The sequence below is a fragment of the Ictalurus punctatus genome, chromosome 12, assembly GCF_001660625.3.
Source record: "Ictalurus punctatus breed USDA103 chromosome 12, Coco_2.0, whole genome shotgun sequence".
NCBI classification, from domain to species: Eukaryota; Metazoa; Chordata; class Actinopteri; order Siluriformes; family Ictaluridae; genus Ictalurus; species Ictalurus punctatus.
Window position 1 is genome coordinate 6,410,152 of NC_030427.2, and position 12,917 is coordinate 6,423,068.

Consider the following 12,917-nt stretch of genomic DNA (forward strand, 5'->3'; position numbering starts at 1 on the left):
AAATCACAAACTTTTCTGAATATTAATGAAATAGTTTGCTTGATTTTGCATTATTTCCTGCGATTGCAAAATCCTGGAGGGACTGCTTAACGTGTGGCCTAAGTTTAATGAGCAGGATGTGATTTGCACAGTTTTTCCATATGTTGCATATTATTATATATTTAATTTAATATTTAACTGTATACAAGTGTCTTGGTGCTTACAACATTATTGTACACGGGCTCAATACACTTCTACAATTACAACGAAAGCCAAATTGCTTCAGATCTTAGAAACTCTATTGTAAGCTCAAGTTAGATCACCAAATGTCCATTACTAGCAACTCCTCAGCACGACTGATGAAGAACTACATGGATTTGTTAAATCAATATAAAATAGGCATGTTCATCAAGTGGCAGGCTTAGCCTGATAAATTCTTAGCATGCCAATGATACTTATAATTCATGACTTATTGGAGATGAAATGGGAGCTGTAGGGACAGAGCAACTTGGACTAGAATTATCCCTCCAAATTTGTAAAAACTGTCATCTTCTGGAAATATGTCTGATTTAATAGTGTTGCACTATTGTAACACAATGTAACAACACAATGTTTTGTGCAAGCTTTCTGGCTTGCTTTTAAAAATCACTAAATTCCTGCTATGTTTACTTAGCTCCTGCTATGTGTACACTGCTATATTTCATGGAATGCCATCATATTAGATGCCCGAGTCACGTAGGGGTTTGGTAGGGTAGGGATTCCCATTGCTTGAATTACATATTACCGAATTACATTCTGGGTTTTGTATTAAACCACAGGCAGTAAGCGTTACAGTTCTGTGCAACAAAAAACTACATATGACAAATGGTATATTTAAATTCTAGTTTTATGCCGTAAGTTCCCTTTAAAATAGAAGTTTGATTTGACTCCCATTCACTAATATGGGAATTAAAATAATAAATAATAAAAAAGTTAAAATAATGCAGTCACTATTTGGACATTTAGTTATATTCCTTTTGAATGATATATGATTGGGGTAGAAGCATGCCGCTTGCGCACCATGACGCTTCACTATCCCCCTATGACAGATCCTATAAATGCTTTTGTGAGTCCACTAAATGTCCATTATAGGCAAGTCCTCAGTAAGAGTGTGACTGATGTGGAATTATGTAGGGTTGTTAAAGCATATAAACTAGGGATGTTTGCAGAGTTTACTGATGGTTCATTAGTTACATACTACTGACATAAAGCTGTTACAAAATCTTTCACACTTTCACACAAATGCGAAGCATGAATTCAGTGTTTTATTTTCTATGTACCATTACAGATTATGTAATTACAAATTCCCTCTCCACACGTGTTTGCAGGCTAAGTGACATCACTGGACTGCAGCAGAAATGTTGCCTTTGCATTGTGATAATGATGTAAATGAAAGTATCCAATCTACGTGACAAATTTATTTTGACACCTTCATTTTATTCAATACAGCACTACTGCTTGTGGTGTTATGTCTAGTAAGGTGAATAAAAATAGTACTTTTGAGATGGTCAATGCTTGATGGTGAAATAAATGAGGGGTGTGTGTAGTTATGCATTTAATGTTATGTTGATGTTTTTAGACTGGTTTCAGAATATAGAAACTAGAGCAATTTGAGGTGATCTTCAGACTAATCTTCTCCTTTTGCAGTCTCTCTCCATCTGGTCTCCTGAGGAATCATTTGCAGCAGTGATGCCCAAAGGAGAGACCATGTTGAGAAGCGGGTCTTCAGATGCCTGACCAAACAGAGCCAAGAGCAGAGCTACTCCAAAACCTGTAGCACGTTCACCCTGTAATACAGCACATAAACGGTTTAATAAACCCCTACACAGCAATGTTACAAAATGGTAAATGGTCTGCATTACACAGTGTCTCATTCACCCATTCACACACACACTCACACACCAATGGTAGCAGAGCTGCCATGCAAGGCGCTAACTTGCCACTGGGAACAACTTGGGGTTCAGTGTCTTGCCCAAGGACACTTCGGTATGTGGAGTCACGTGGGCCAGGAATCAAACCGCCAACCCTATGATTAGTGGACAACCTGCTCTACCACCTGAGCCACAGCCGCCCCAAAACCATCTACTTACTTACTTACACATCATAAACTAATCAGCCATAACATTAAAACCACATGCCCAATATTGTGTAGGTTCACCTTGTGCTACCAAAACAACTCTGACCTGTCAAGGCCTGGACTCCACAAGACCATGTGCTGTGGTATCTGGCACCAAGATGTTAGCAGCGGATAATTTAAGTTGTGAGGTGGGGCCTCCATGGATCGGACTTGTTTGTCCAGCACATCCCACATATGCTCCACTGGATTGAGATCTGGGGAATTTGGAGACCAATTCAGCACTGTGAACTCAGTCATGCTCCTCAAACCTTTCCTGAACAATTTCTGTAGTGTGGCATTATCCTGCCACTGCCATTTGGGAATACTGTTGCCATGAAGAGGTGTGTACGTGGTCTGCAACAATGTTTAGGTACTGTAGATGGTACATGTCAAAGTAACATCCATATGAATGCCAGGACCCAAGGTTTCCCAGCAAAAAAGCCCAGAGCCTCCCATTGCCTCCACTGGCTTGCCATCTTCCCACAGTGCATCCTGGTGCCATCTCTTCCCCAGGTAAGCGGCACACACGCAGCCGGCCGTCCACATGATGTAAAAGAAAACATGGATTCATCAGACCAGACAACCTTCTTCCATCTCCTTGGTCCAGTTTTGATGATCACATGCCCATTGTAGGTGTTTTCAGTGGTGGACAGGGGTCAGCATGGGCACTCGGCTATGCAGCCCCATACACAACAAGCTGCAAAGCACTGTGTGGTCTGACATCTTTCTATCGTATCCTGCATTAATATTTTCAGTCATTTGTGCTACAGTAGCTCGTCTGTGGGATCGGACCAGACGGGCTAGCCTTCACTCCCCACGTGCATCAACGAGCCTTGGGTGCCCATGACCTTGTTGCAGATTCACCGGTTGTCCTTCCTTGAACCACTTTTGGTATGTACTAACCACTGCAGGTCCTTACACTTGCCTATTTTTCCTGCTTCTACCACATCAACTTCAAGAACTGACTGTTCACTTGCTGCCTAATATCCCACCCCTTGACAGGTGCCACTGTAACGAGATAATCAAGGTTATTCACTTCACCTGACAGTGGTTTTAATGTTATGGCTGATCGTGTATACAAAAGGTGCCAATAGTAACATGCTAATGTTCATCACCAGTGAATTACCACCACACGTCTCTTTGGATAGCTGCTCACTCAGTGTGTTTACTAGCAGTCTACAGTTTTTAAAAATCTGCTTCATTCAGTTCTAATAGTTCAAACCTCAGATGTTGCATACAGTACACTCACTAGGCACTTTATTACGAACACCTCATTGACTGCGGTCATAGCGTGGCTGTTGGTGCCAGATGGGCTGGCATTTCAGAAACTGCTGATGATCTGGGATTTTCATGCACATCATGCATTGTCCTGCTGCCACATGATTGGATAACTGCATGAACGAGCAGAGTTACAGGTGTGGTATTCCTATTAAAGTGACCAATGAGTGTCTTATTTTGTACTTCTCAATCTTAGGGGGAAAAAGATTACATAAAATTATTTATTGATAAATGTGAGAAAATGCACTCTAGGATTTCCAAAAAATGCTAAATAAGGGCAAACCAAGCAATGTAAATAATTCTGAAGTAGCATGTGACTATTCAACACAACATGGAACACTCTGCTGAAGAAAATCTGAAAGAAACGCTTAGACAGAAAGTACATACAGTTATGGGAAAAATAATGTACATCCTCCTTCAATTCTATATTTTTTTTTATTAGAGCCTAAAATTGCGTGCTCCTCACAAACATATAAAAATACAAATAACGTTCGGTGACAACAACAACAAACCCCACAACAGATTTCAATGTGTCATTTTTTCCCAAAAAGTAAACAAACATTCAGAAACCAGGTGGGAAATAAAAAGTATACCCTTCCTACATCAACAATCATTTTAGAGAATAATTAGCAGCCAGGTGTTGAAATACACCAGATTAGTTCATCATCAAGTGTGGTTACCTAAAAGCAGAACTTTTGACAGTTTTGTGTTCTGGAGCACTCAGGTGGACATCATGCCAAGAAGAAACGACATCAACCTTGACCTGAGAGAAGCAATTGTTGCTGCTCAACAATCTGGAAAGGGTTATAAGGCCATCTCCTAATAATTTGAAATTCACCATTCTACAGTGAGAAGGACTAGTTTAAACCAAAACACAGCATATCACAACAAACACCTCATACAGTTGTCCTCATAAATTTAAATACCCCTTGCAGACTCTGCAAAATAATAATTACAAATAAATTAATGAATAAAAGGGACAATAAAAATTGCATTTTGTTTTTTTTAAGTAGTACTGTACTGAATAATCTATTTCGCATAACATATGTTTACAAATAGTCCACAAGACACAATAATAACAAAATTTACACAAATGAACCAGTTAGAAAGTTCACATACACTTGAATCTTTATATTGTGTGTTATTACCCGGATGCTGAAAGACTGTTTTTATGTTTTGTAATAGTTGTTCATGAATCCCTTGTTTGTCTTGAGTAGTTAAACTGCACACTGTTCTTCAGAAAAATCTTCCTGGTCCTGCACATTCCAGCATCTTTGGCATATTTGACCCCTTTCCAACAATGGCTATGTGATGTTGAGATCCATCTTTTCACACTGAGGACAACTGAGGAACTACACTTCATGCTAGAATATTCTTGAGACAAATGTGAGGTCACCTGTCCAGCAGCATAAGCTGGGCTGAAATTGGGTTATGGCAACAGGACAATGATCCCAAGCACACCAGCAAATCAAAAGCTGAATGGCTAAATAAGAAAAAAAAATCAAAGTGTTGGAACGGCCAAGTCAATGTCCAGATGCGATGCTGTGCCAGGATCTTAAGGAGAGCTGTGCATAAAGGAAAAAGTTACTGTATAGGGTGGTGGTAGCTCAGTGGTTAAGACACTGGACTACTGATCGGAAGGTTAAAAGTTCAAAGCCCCGCACCGCCAACCTGTCATTGCTTGACCCTTGGGCAAGGCCCTTAACTCTCAACTTCTCAGCTGTATAAATGAGATAAATGAAAGTCACACTGGATAAGGGCATCTGCCAAATGCCATTAATGTAAATTGTTGCTAAAGGTGGTTCTACACGTTAGTGAATTATATTGCGTACTCATTTTTTCCCCACCTGGTTTCTGAAGGTTGCTTTACTTTTCAGAAAAAATGACTGCAAAAATCTGTTTTTTTTTTTAATTGTCACCTGAGGTTACACTGTGACATAGCAGGAAAAAATACAGTCACTGGCTTCACATGTCTTCAGTTGGTACTTCAAATGAGAGTGGAGAGCTAGTAGTAAATGGTAAAAGACCAAACTGGGAGAAAATAAAATAAACTAAGGTGTTTTTGAAATAGTTTGATGTATCCTGCAAAACATTCTACTCACACTGTGCACAGGTGAGGCAATATCCACATGTACCCACACACCAGGCCAGTCAAAACCCAAGTGAGAGCCAATAAAGAGGCCAGCACAGGAGCTCTGAGCATTCTCACGATCCTGCAGGGAAGAAGATGCATCTCACCAACTTCTTAACATGTACTGCATATTAGAAAAAAAATTATAGATGATAATGGCCCCATTAATACATATAATTGGGGGATTTCCTCTGAATGATAAGTCATACAGTAGATGCACCTTTTGTTTCATGCATTAGTGTGTAATAAATGTCATTTACATTGAAGACATTTTATGCTCCTAGATATCGCGATCAATATGAAACGTTACACTATATGGGCAAAAGTATGTGGACACCTGACCATCACACCCATATGTGGGCCTTCCCCAAGCTACTGCCACGAAGGTGAAAGCACATAACTGTTTATTATGCTGTAGCATTAAAATTTCCCTTCACTGGAATTAAGGGGCCAAGCCCAAACATGTTCCAGCATGACAATGCCCCTATGCAGTGAGGTCCATGAAGACATGGTTTGCCAAGGTTTGAATGGAAGAACTCAAGTGGTCTACACAAAACCCAGACCACAACCCCACTGGATGCCTTTGGGATGAAATGGAATCCGAACTGTGCCCCTGGCCTCCTTGCCTGATATCAGTACCTGACCTCACTAATGCTATTGTGGCTGAATGGGCAAATCTTCATAGTCATGTTTCAAAATCTAGTGGAAAAACTTCCCGGAAGAGTGAAGCATATTACAACTGCAAAGTAGGAACTTAATCTAGAATGGGATGTTCAAAAAGCAAACATGGGTGTGATGGTTAGGTGTCCACAAACGTGTGGCCAAAGAATATATTTTAATACAGTCAGGTCTGTAAATATTTGGACACTGACCCAAAATTGTTATTTTAGCTGTCTACCAGAGCATGCTAAAGTTGAAATTACATAATGAATATCATATTGTAGTATATTAAAATATATATTATAATATCAAAGTGCAGACTTTCAGCTATAATTTGGGTGTGTGGGAGAACGATGTAGGAATTACAGCACTTTGTATATGTGGTCATGGTACCACAGCTCAGGAACACCAAAAGAAGAACATGGAAAACAACTGTAGTGGAAAACAGAAAAAAAAAATCCTTTATAACAGTTGGCCAGATGAAGAACGAGCAAGGGGTAGGTGTATCTGGGTCAAAGTCAACAATCAAGAGAAGTCATCACCAGAGTATGTACAGAGGGTTTACCACAAGATGAAAGACACTGGTAATCCTCAAAAGAGAAAGACCAAATTAGAGTTTGCCAAAAACATCTATTTAAAAAAACCTGTACAGTTCTGAAGCATCATCCAACGGACAGATGCAACAAAGATCAACTTGTACCAGAAGGATGGGAAGAGAAGAGTATGGAGAAGGAATGGAACTGCTCATGATCTGAAGCATACCACCTCATCTTATGCTATGGGTATGCATGACTGGCAGTGGAACTGGTTCCCTTATATTTACTGATGATGTGACTGTTGATAAAAGGAGCAGGGTCCATTATAGAAGTAGTAGTAGTAATAATAATAATAATAATTAAAGCTACAATTAGCATTTTCAGGGACCAAGTACCCAGACTCTGTAAGCCATACATTCACAGATGTGCTACAATTGTTGCATAAACAATCACAAAAATGCAGAATACGGTTTTGAGTTCCTTTGATAAATTTGTTCAGACTGGTCTCAGGATGAGCCAAATTTGCGGAAGACTGGACAAACTTTGGAGGAGGAGTAGAAAAAAAGGCAATTAGATGTAAGCATGTTTAGCATGTTATTGTAAATTATGACCAGTAGGTGGTTTTTGCAACAATATTTGTTGCATAGCCTCGGGTTATGGTCCTGATGGTCCATGATCCATGGTGGTGCTAGAGCATTGGCAGCACTTGGCCCAAATTTTTTCAAAATGTTCCTTAGACTCTCCCCAATCAGTGTGTCAAATTTCACAACTTTGTTGTAGACACCCTAGAGAAGGATAAGAATAACAAGGAAGTATAAGATAATAAGCCAGATTCAGCCAAATGCTTCAAAACCCACTGGACAGTGGAGATGGACAATGATCTGAAGCATTCTTAAAAAAAAAACAGCCCAAGACTTTTTAAGGCAAAGAAGTGGAATGTTCTGCAATGGCCAAATTAATCAACACACCTGAGCATGCATTTCAATTGCTGAAGGCAAAACAGTAGGCTAAATGACCCAAGAACAAGCAGGAAGACATCTGCTGTAAAGGCCTGGCAGAGCCAGAAACTCAGGAGTCTAGTGGTTTCTATTTCATCAGGATTTGCAACCAAAATATCAATTTAATTGTTAGTTTAATTGTTAATTTGTCTTTACTTTAGGTCTTTACTTTACTTTAATTACTTTAGGTCCCTCAAAAAAGGGGGGAACCACGCATACATAAAAAGCGCTGTAATTCCTACAGCTTTAACCCAATCTGGAGGTCAATAACCTCATATGCTAAAGTCTGCACTTTGAGATCGTAGGCATTATTTAATTATCCATCAAATCTCCTTCAATATACTATGGAAGATATCTAAAACAATAACTGTCATATATTTATGGACCTGAATATATGTCTAGCAAGTTAAAAACAATAGACTTTAACATAGGTTCCATTATCTCTCTTCCATTTATCCAAGTCCCTCCATTTATCTTACCGCTACAGAGTTCTTCATGTCAGCAACTGCAGAGGTGAATTCGCTGAAGTGGAGTTCAGGGCAGTAGACAAGAGGATGCGTGAGATCACCACTGCTGCGACCTGCTCTCACACACGCCATCTCCCACTGCTCACTGTTGGTCATAATAGCAGCATGGTATTTTCCAGTGGAGATTCCCTAAAACAATACATACCAAATGTTAGCATTAAAGGGACTCTTCGGAGTTCTGTTCTACACAAAGCAATTGAATTTATTCTATATTTTCTACTTATTACTATAATAAACAGTATTAGTTACAGTTTTTACAATCAGCAAATTATTTTGATTCTTGTGGTAAAGAAAAATGAAAAATTGTTTGTGCCCATCATTCAGAACTAAAGTATAACTTCATTGAGACCTAATTTAATTAGAAAATAACTGAACAAGCTTTTTCTACCCACCTGTGACATACTACATCTAGTGATATGACAATTCGCAAGGAGTTTATAAGTTTTGTTGTAAAACGTTCCATTTCAAATTAGCCAGTAGTCAGCCTACATGCAGAAAATGCTATTTAAGCTTAATAACTGATACAAACACACACACACACAAACACACCTGGCCTCCAGTCAGAGTTGCCATATCCAGGATAATATCTGCAGCGAGATCCTTACTGGCATATACAACACCATCAGACAGCACCAACCTTCCCTCTGCATCAGTATTATTTATTTCCACTGTCCTGAAGCCAGAAAACAGAAATATGTTCAATATTAACAGTGGCCTTAGGACAGAACCGAAACTGGTCATCATGCCAAGACCCAATACTTTACTGCCTTTTACTATACTTTGGATAGCTTTGTGGTTTTCAACATACTTATGGTACCCACAAATGTAGCCATAAGTACAGTGAGGGGAAAAAAGTATTTGATCCCCTGCTGATTTTGTACGTTTGACCACTGACAAAGAAATGATCATTCTATATTTTTAATGGTAGATTTATTTTAAGTGAGAGACAGAATAACAACTAGAAAATCCAGAAAAACGCATTTCAAAAATGTTATAAATTGATTTGCATTTTAATGAGGGAAATAAGTATTTGACCCCCTCTCAATCAGAAAGATTTCTGGCTCCCAGGTGTCTTTTATACAGGTAACGAGCTGAGATTAGGAGCACACTCTTAAAGGGAGTGCTCCTAATCTCAGCTTGTTACCTGTATAAAAGACACCTGTCCACAGAAGCAATCAATCAATCAGATTCCAAACTCTCCACCATGGTCAAGACCAAAATGGAACTCTTTGGCATCAACTCAACTCGCCGTGTTTGGAGGAGGAGGAATGCTGCCTATGACCCCAAGAACACCATCCCTACCGTCAAACATGGAGGTGGAAACATTATGCTTTGGGGGTGTTTTTCTGCTAAGGGGACAGGACAACTTCACCGCATCAAAGGGACGATGGACGGGGCCATGTACCGTCAAATCTTGGGTGAGAACCTCCTTCCCTCAGCCAGGGCATTGAAAATGGGTCGTGGATGGGTATTCCAGCATGACAATAACCCAAAACACACGGCCAAGGCAACAAAGGAGTGGCTCAAGAAGAAGCACATTAAGGTCCTGGAGTGGCCTAGCCAGTCTCCAGACCTTAATCCGATACAAAATCTGTGGAGGGAGCTGAAGGTTCGAGTTGCCAAACATCAGCCTCGAAACCTTAATGACTTGGAGAAGATCTGCAAAGAGGAGTGGGACAAAATCCCTCCTGAGATGTGTGCAAACCTGGTGGCCAACTACAATAAACGTCTGACCTCTGTGATTGCCAACAAGGGTTTTGCCACCAAGTACTAAGTCATGTTTTGCAGAGGGGTCAAATACTTATTTCCCTCATGAAAATGCAAATCAATTTATAACATTTTTGACATGCGTTTTTCTGGATTTTCTTGTTGTTATTCTGTCTCTCACTGTTCAAATAAATCTACCATTAAAATTATAGACTGATAATTTCTTTGTCAGTGGGCAAACGTACAAAATCAGCAGGGGATCAAATACTTTTTTCCTTCACTGTATGTGGATACCTGACCATCACACCCATATGTAGGCCTTCCCCAAACTGCTGCCACAACATTGAAAGCATACAACTGTAAAGAATGTCTTTATATTAAAATAAAGATTTTAATATAAGATTAAGATTTAATATATGCATTAAGATTTTCCTTCACTGGAACTAATAAGTCCAAACCTGTTGCAGCACAACAATGCTTCTGCGCAGTGAGGTCCATAAAAACTTGATTTGCAAAGGTTGGTACACAAGAATTTAAGTGGCCGTGGTCTGCATAGAACCCCCGCATAGACCTTGAACCCTGTTAAACACCTTTGGGGTGAATAGGAATGCCAACGGTCTCCCATCTCATCATTCCCGACTCAACCAATGAAAGTGGTGCTGAAACCCGGTAAGATTTGTCCTCGCCATTGTCAAAACTCTAGCCGGCATTCACCAGACATCTCCAGGCCCTCCTCAAGCTGCACATGGAGCAGGAGCAGCACTTCCAGGCCCTGCTCCAAGCTGAGAGAGAAAGACTTCCAGGTGCTAAGGAGTTGGTCCAACTGGCAGTTACTCCGGCTACCCCAGTGGCCGCTGTGGCCTTGTCCCAGATCGCACTCTAAAAGATGAGACTGTAAGAAGTCTTGGAGGTATTTGTCAAGCTCTTTGAGCATGTGTGGGGCTGGCCAGGGTTACAGTGGGCACTCTGCCTTCTGCCACTACTGTCAGGGGAAGCCCAACAGCTTCTGGTCACAAATGTCTTGGAGTACTCGGACCTAAAGCACCCCTGAACAGCACTGTCAGCACTTCTGCTTGCTGATGCTCAGTGAATTCCAGCCTCCCGGTCGCATTCGCACAACAGCTCCATGACACCTGTCAAAGGTGGCTGCTGGCAGAGGACCACAACACCAAGGACATGGTTGACCTAGTGGTACTGGTGCAGTTTGTCACTCAAATCCTGCAGGGGACAGCAGAATGGGTCCAGTGCCACCATCCAGTGTCGCTAGACGAGGTGGTCCAGCTGGCAGAGGGCCACTTGGTGGTGTATTTGGAGCAGGTGAGCCCCCCCTCTTCTCCCTCCATCTCTCTCTCTTTCATTCTCCCCCCTCTTAAAGTTAGTTCATTATCATGCTTGGAATTGGGATAAGCTCCTCGAGCTCCTGTTATTTGCAGTTTGAGAGGTTCTGCAAGCCTCAATGTGATTTTCCCCATTTGAATTATTGTACGGGCGCAAGCCTCACAGCGTCCTAGTTGTCATAAGGGAAAATTGGGAGGAGGGACCTTCAAACAGCAAAAATTTAATTCAATACATTCTGGACCTGAGGGCAAAACTCCACACCTTGAGTCACCTAACACAGGAGAATTTGCTTCAGGACCAAGAACAACCATATGACAGGGTACTCAGCTATGGGAATTTTCACATCAAGCTCCAAATTACTCTCCAAGTGGCAAGGGAATTTCGAGGTCACATGGCGAGTCAGAGACATCGACAATGAGGTAAAGCGAACAGATAAAGGTGGGGAACAGGTAGTGGTTTTGGTGATAATCGTTCCGGAGAGGGAGGAATGAAGACTGGAGATAAATCTAAAAACGTTGGCTCAATCCACGATCCCTTATGGAGACCACCTCACACCATCGCACGGAGGTTGCCAAGATAGAATTTTCTGAAGTCTTGAAATCGCACTGGTCACAGCTGCCTCTATCACTTACCCGAACACAAAAAACAGGTGGTTCAAGAGGAGCTCATGGCCTTTCTCAATATGTGGGTAACTGAAGAGTCCCACAGTGACTGGTCCAGTCTGGTGGTCTTGGTTCCCAAGGTGTATGGTTTGGTCCGGTAATGTGTGGACTTTAGAAAGGTCAACATGTCTACTTGACGTGTACCTAATGCCCCCATTGACAAACAGCTTGATTGCTTAGGTGTGGCAAACCCACAGCAAATGACTCGGCAAACCCGGAGAAGTGTGCAATTAGAAGGGTTAGACAGGATTCCAACGCGCAGATCACTCATTGGTATTTGGCACTTCAGCCAGTTTGTAGGGCGGAATTTTGATGCAGATGCAGCAAGGATAAAGTGGGGGAGAGGTGTGAGCAGCACATAGCCTTGTGTGTGCATGTATAAGATAAAACTGTTGAAAAGTGAAAGAAAGTAAATTAAAAAAAAAATTAAGAACCTGTTTGAGTTGTCCCAAGCCTGCCTCCCATCTTCTCATTCCTGACCAAAGCTAGGAAAGTGTCATAAGCAACAAATGGGTGACCAACTCTGTAATGGGATGTCCAACAAGTACATATTGTTGTGATGGCCAAGTGTCCACATACTTTTGGTGACACAGTGCTAAACGTGCTATAGCCGTTTCTGTTATGTGAGTGAACCTGTATTTAGAGTGGGGTAATGAAAAACACATTGGTAACATCAGCTTCATAAAACGTTACTTTGAGCCAAGGACTTACTTTCCAGAGTACAGTGTGTGGATATCATCTGGCCGAGTGGCTGTAGGCCCTACTGCGTTCTCAGCCAGGCAGAACACTGCATGCAGGTTGTCCTTAAACCCCTGATATAAACAGCACACAATTACTGGAACAATAATTATAACCCTTATTTAACATAATTTTAACAACATACAGTATTCAAAGTATGGGTGAGGGTTGAGAATTACTTGAATCATCTTCTTATGCACACACCTGC

The 12,917-nt window shown here is 41.0% G+C and overlaps 1 protein-coding gene across 2 annotated transcripts in view; it reads right to left on the reverse strand.

Annotated features, from left to right (window-relative positions):
* Window positions 1-1,263: 1,263 nt before the first annotated feature.
* npepl1 (aminopeptidase like 1) overlaps window positions 1,264-12,917 on the reverse strand; it is a 33,336-nt gene continuing 21,682 nt past the window's right edge. The window contains exons 8-12 of one of the 2 annotated variants that reach the window (XM_017482315.3): window positions 12,683-12,783; window positions 8,814-8,937; window positions 8,217-8,393; window positions 5,515-5,625; window positions 1,264-1,805 (exon numbers count right to left, since the gene is read on the reverse strand). In XM_017482315.3, the coding sequence (XP_017337804.1) occupies window positions 1,641-1,805; window positions 5,515-5,625; window positions 8,217-8,393; window positions 8,814-8,937; window positions 12,683-12,783 (678 nt within the window). In that variant the 3' untranslated portion in view covers window positions 1,264-1,640. Of the gene's footprint in view, window positions 1,806-5,514; window positions 5,626-5,646; window positions 7,525-8,216; window positions 8,394-8,813; window positions 8,938-12,682; window positions 12,784-12,917 lie in introns of those variants that run through there. The other variant, XM_053684234.1, reaches the window with a different exon arrangement.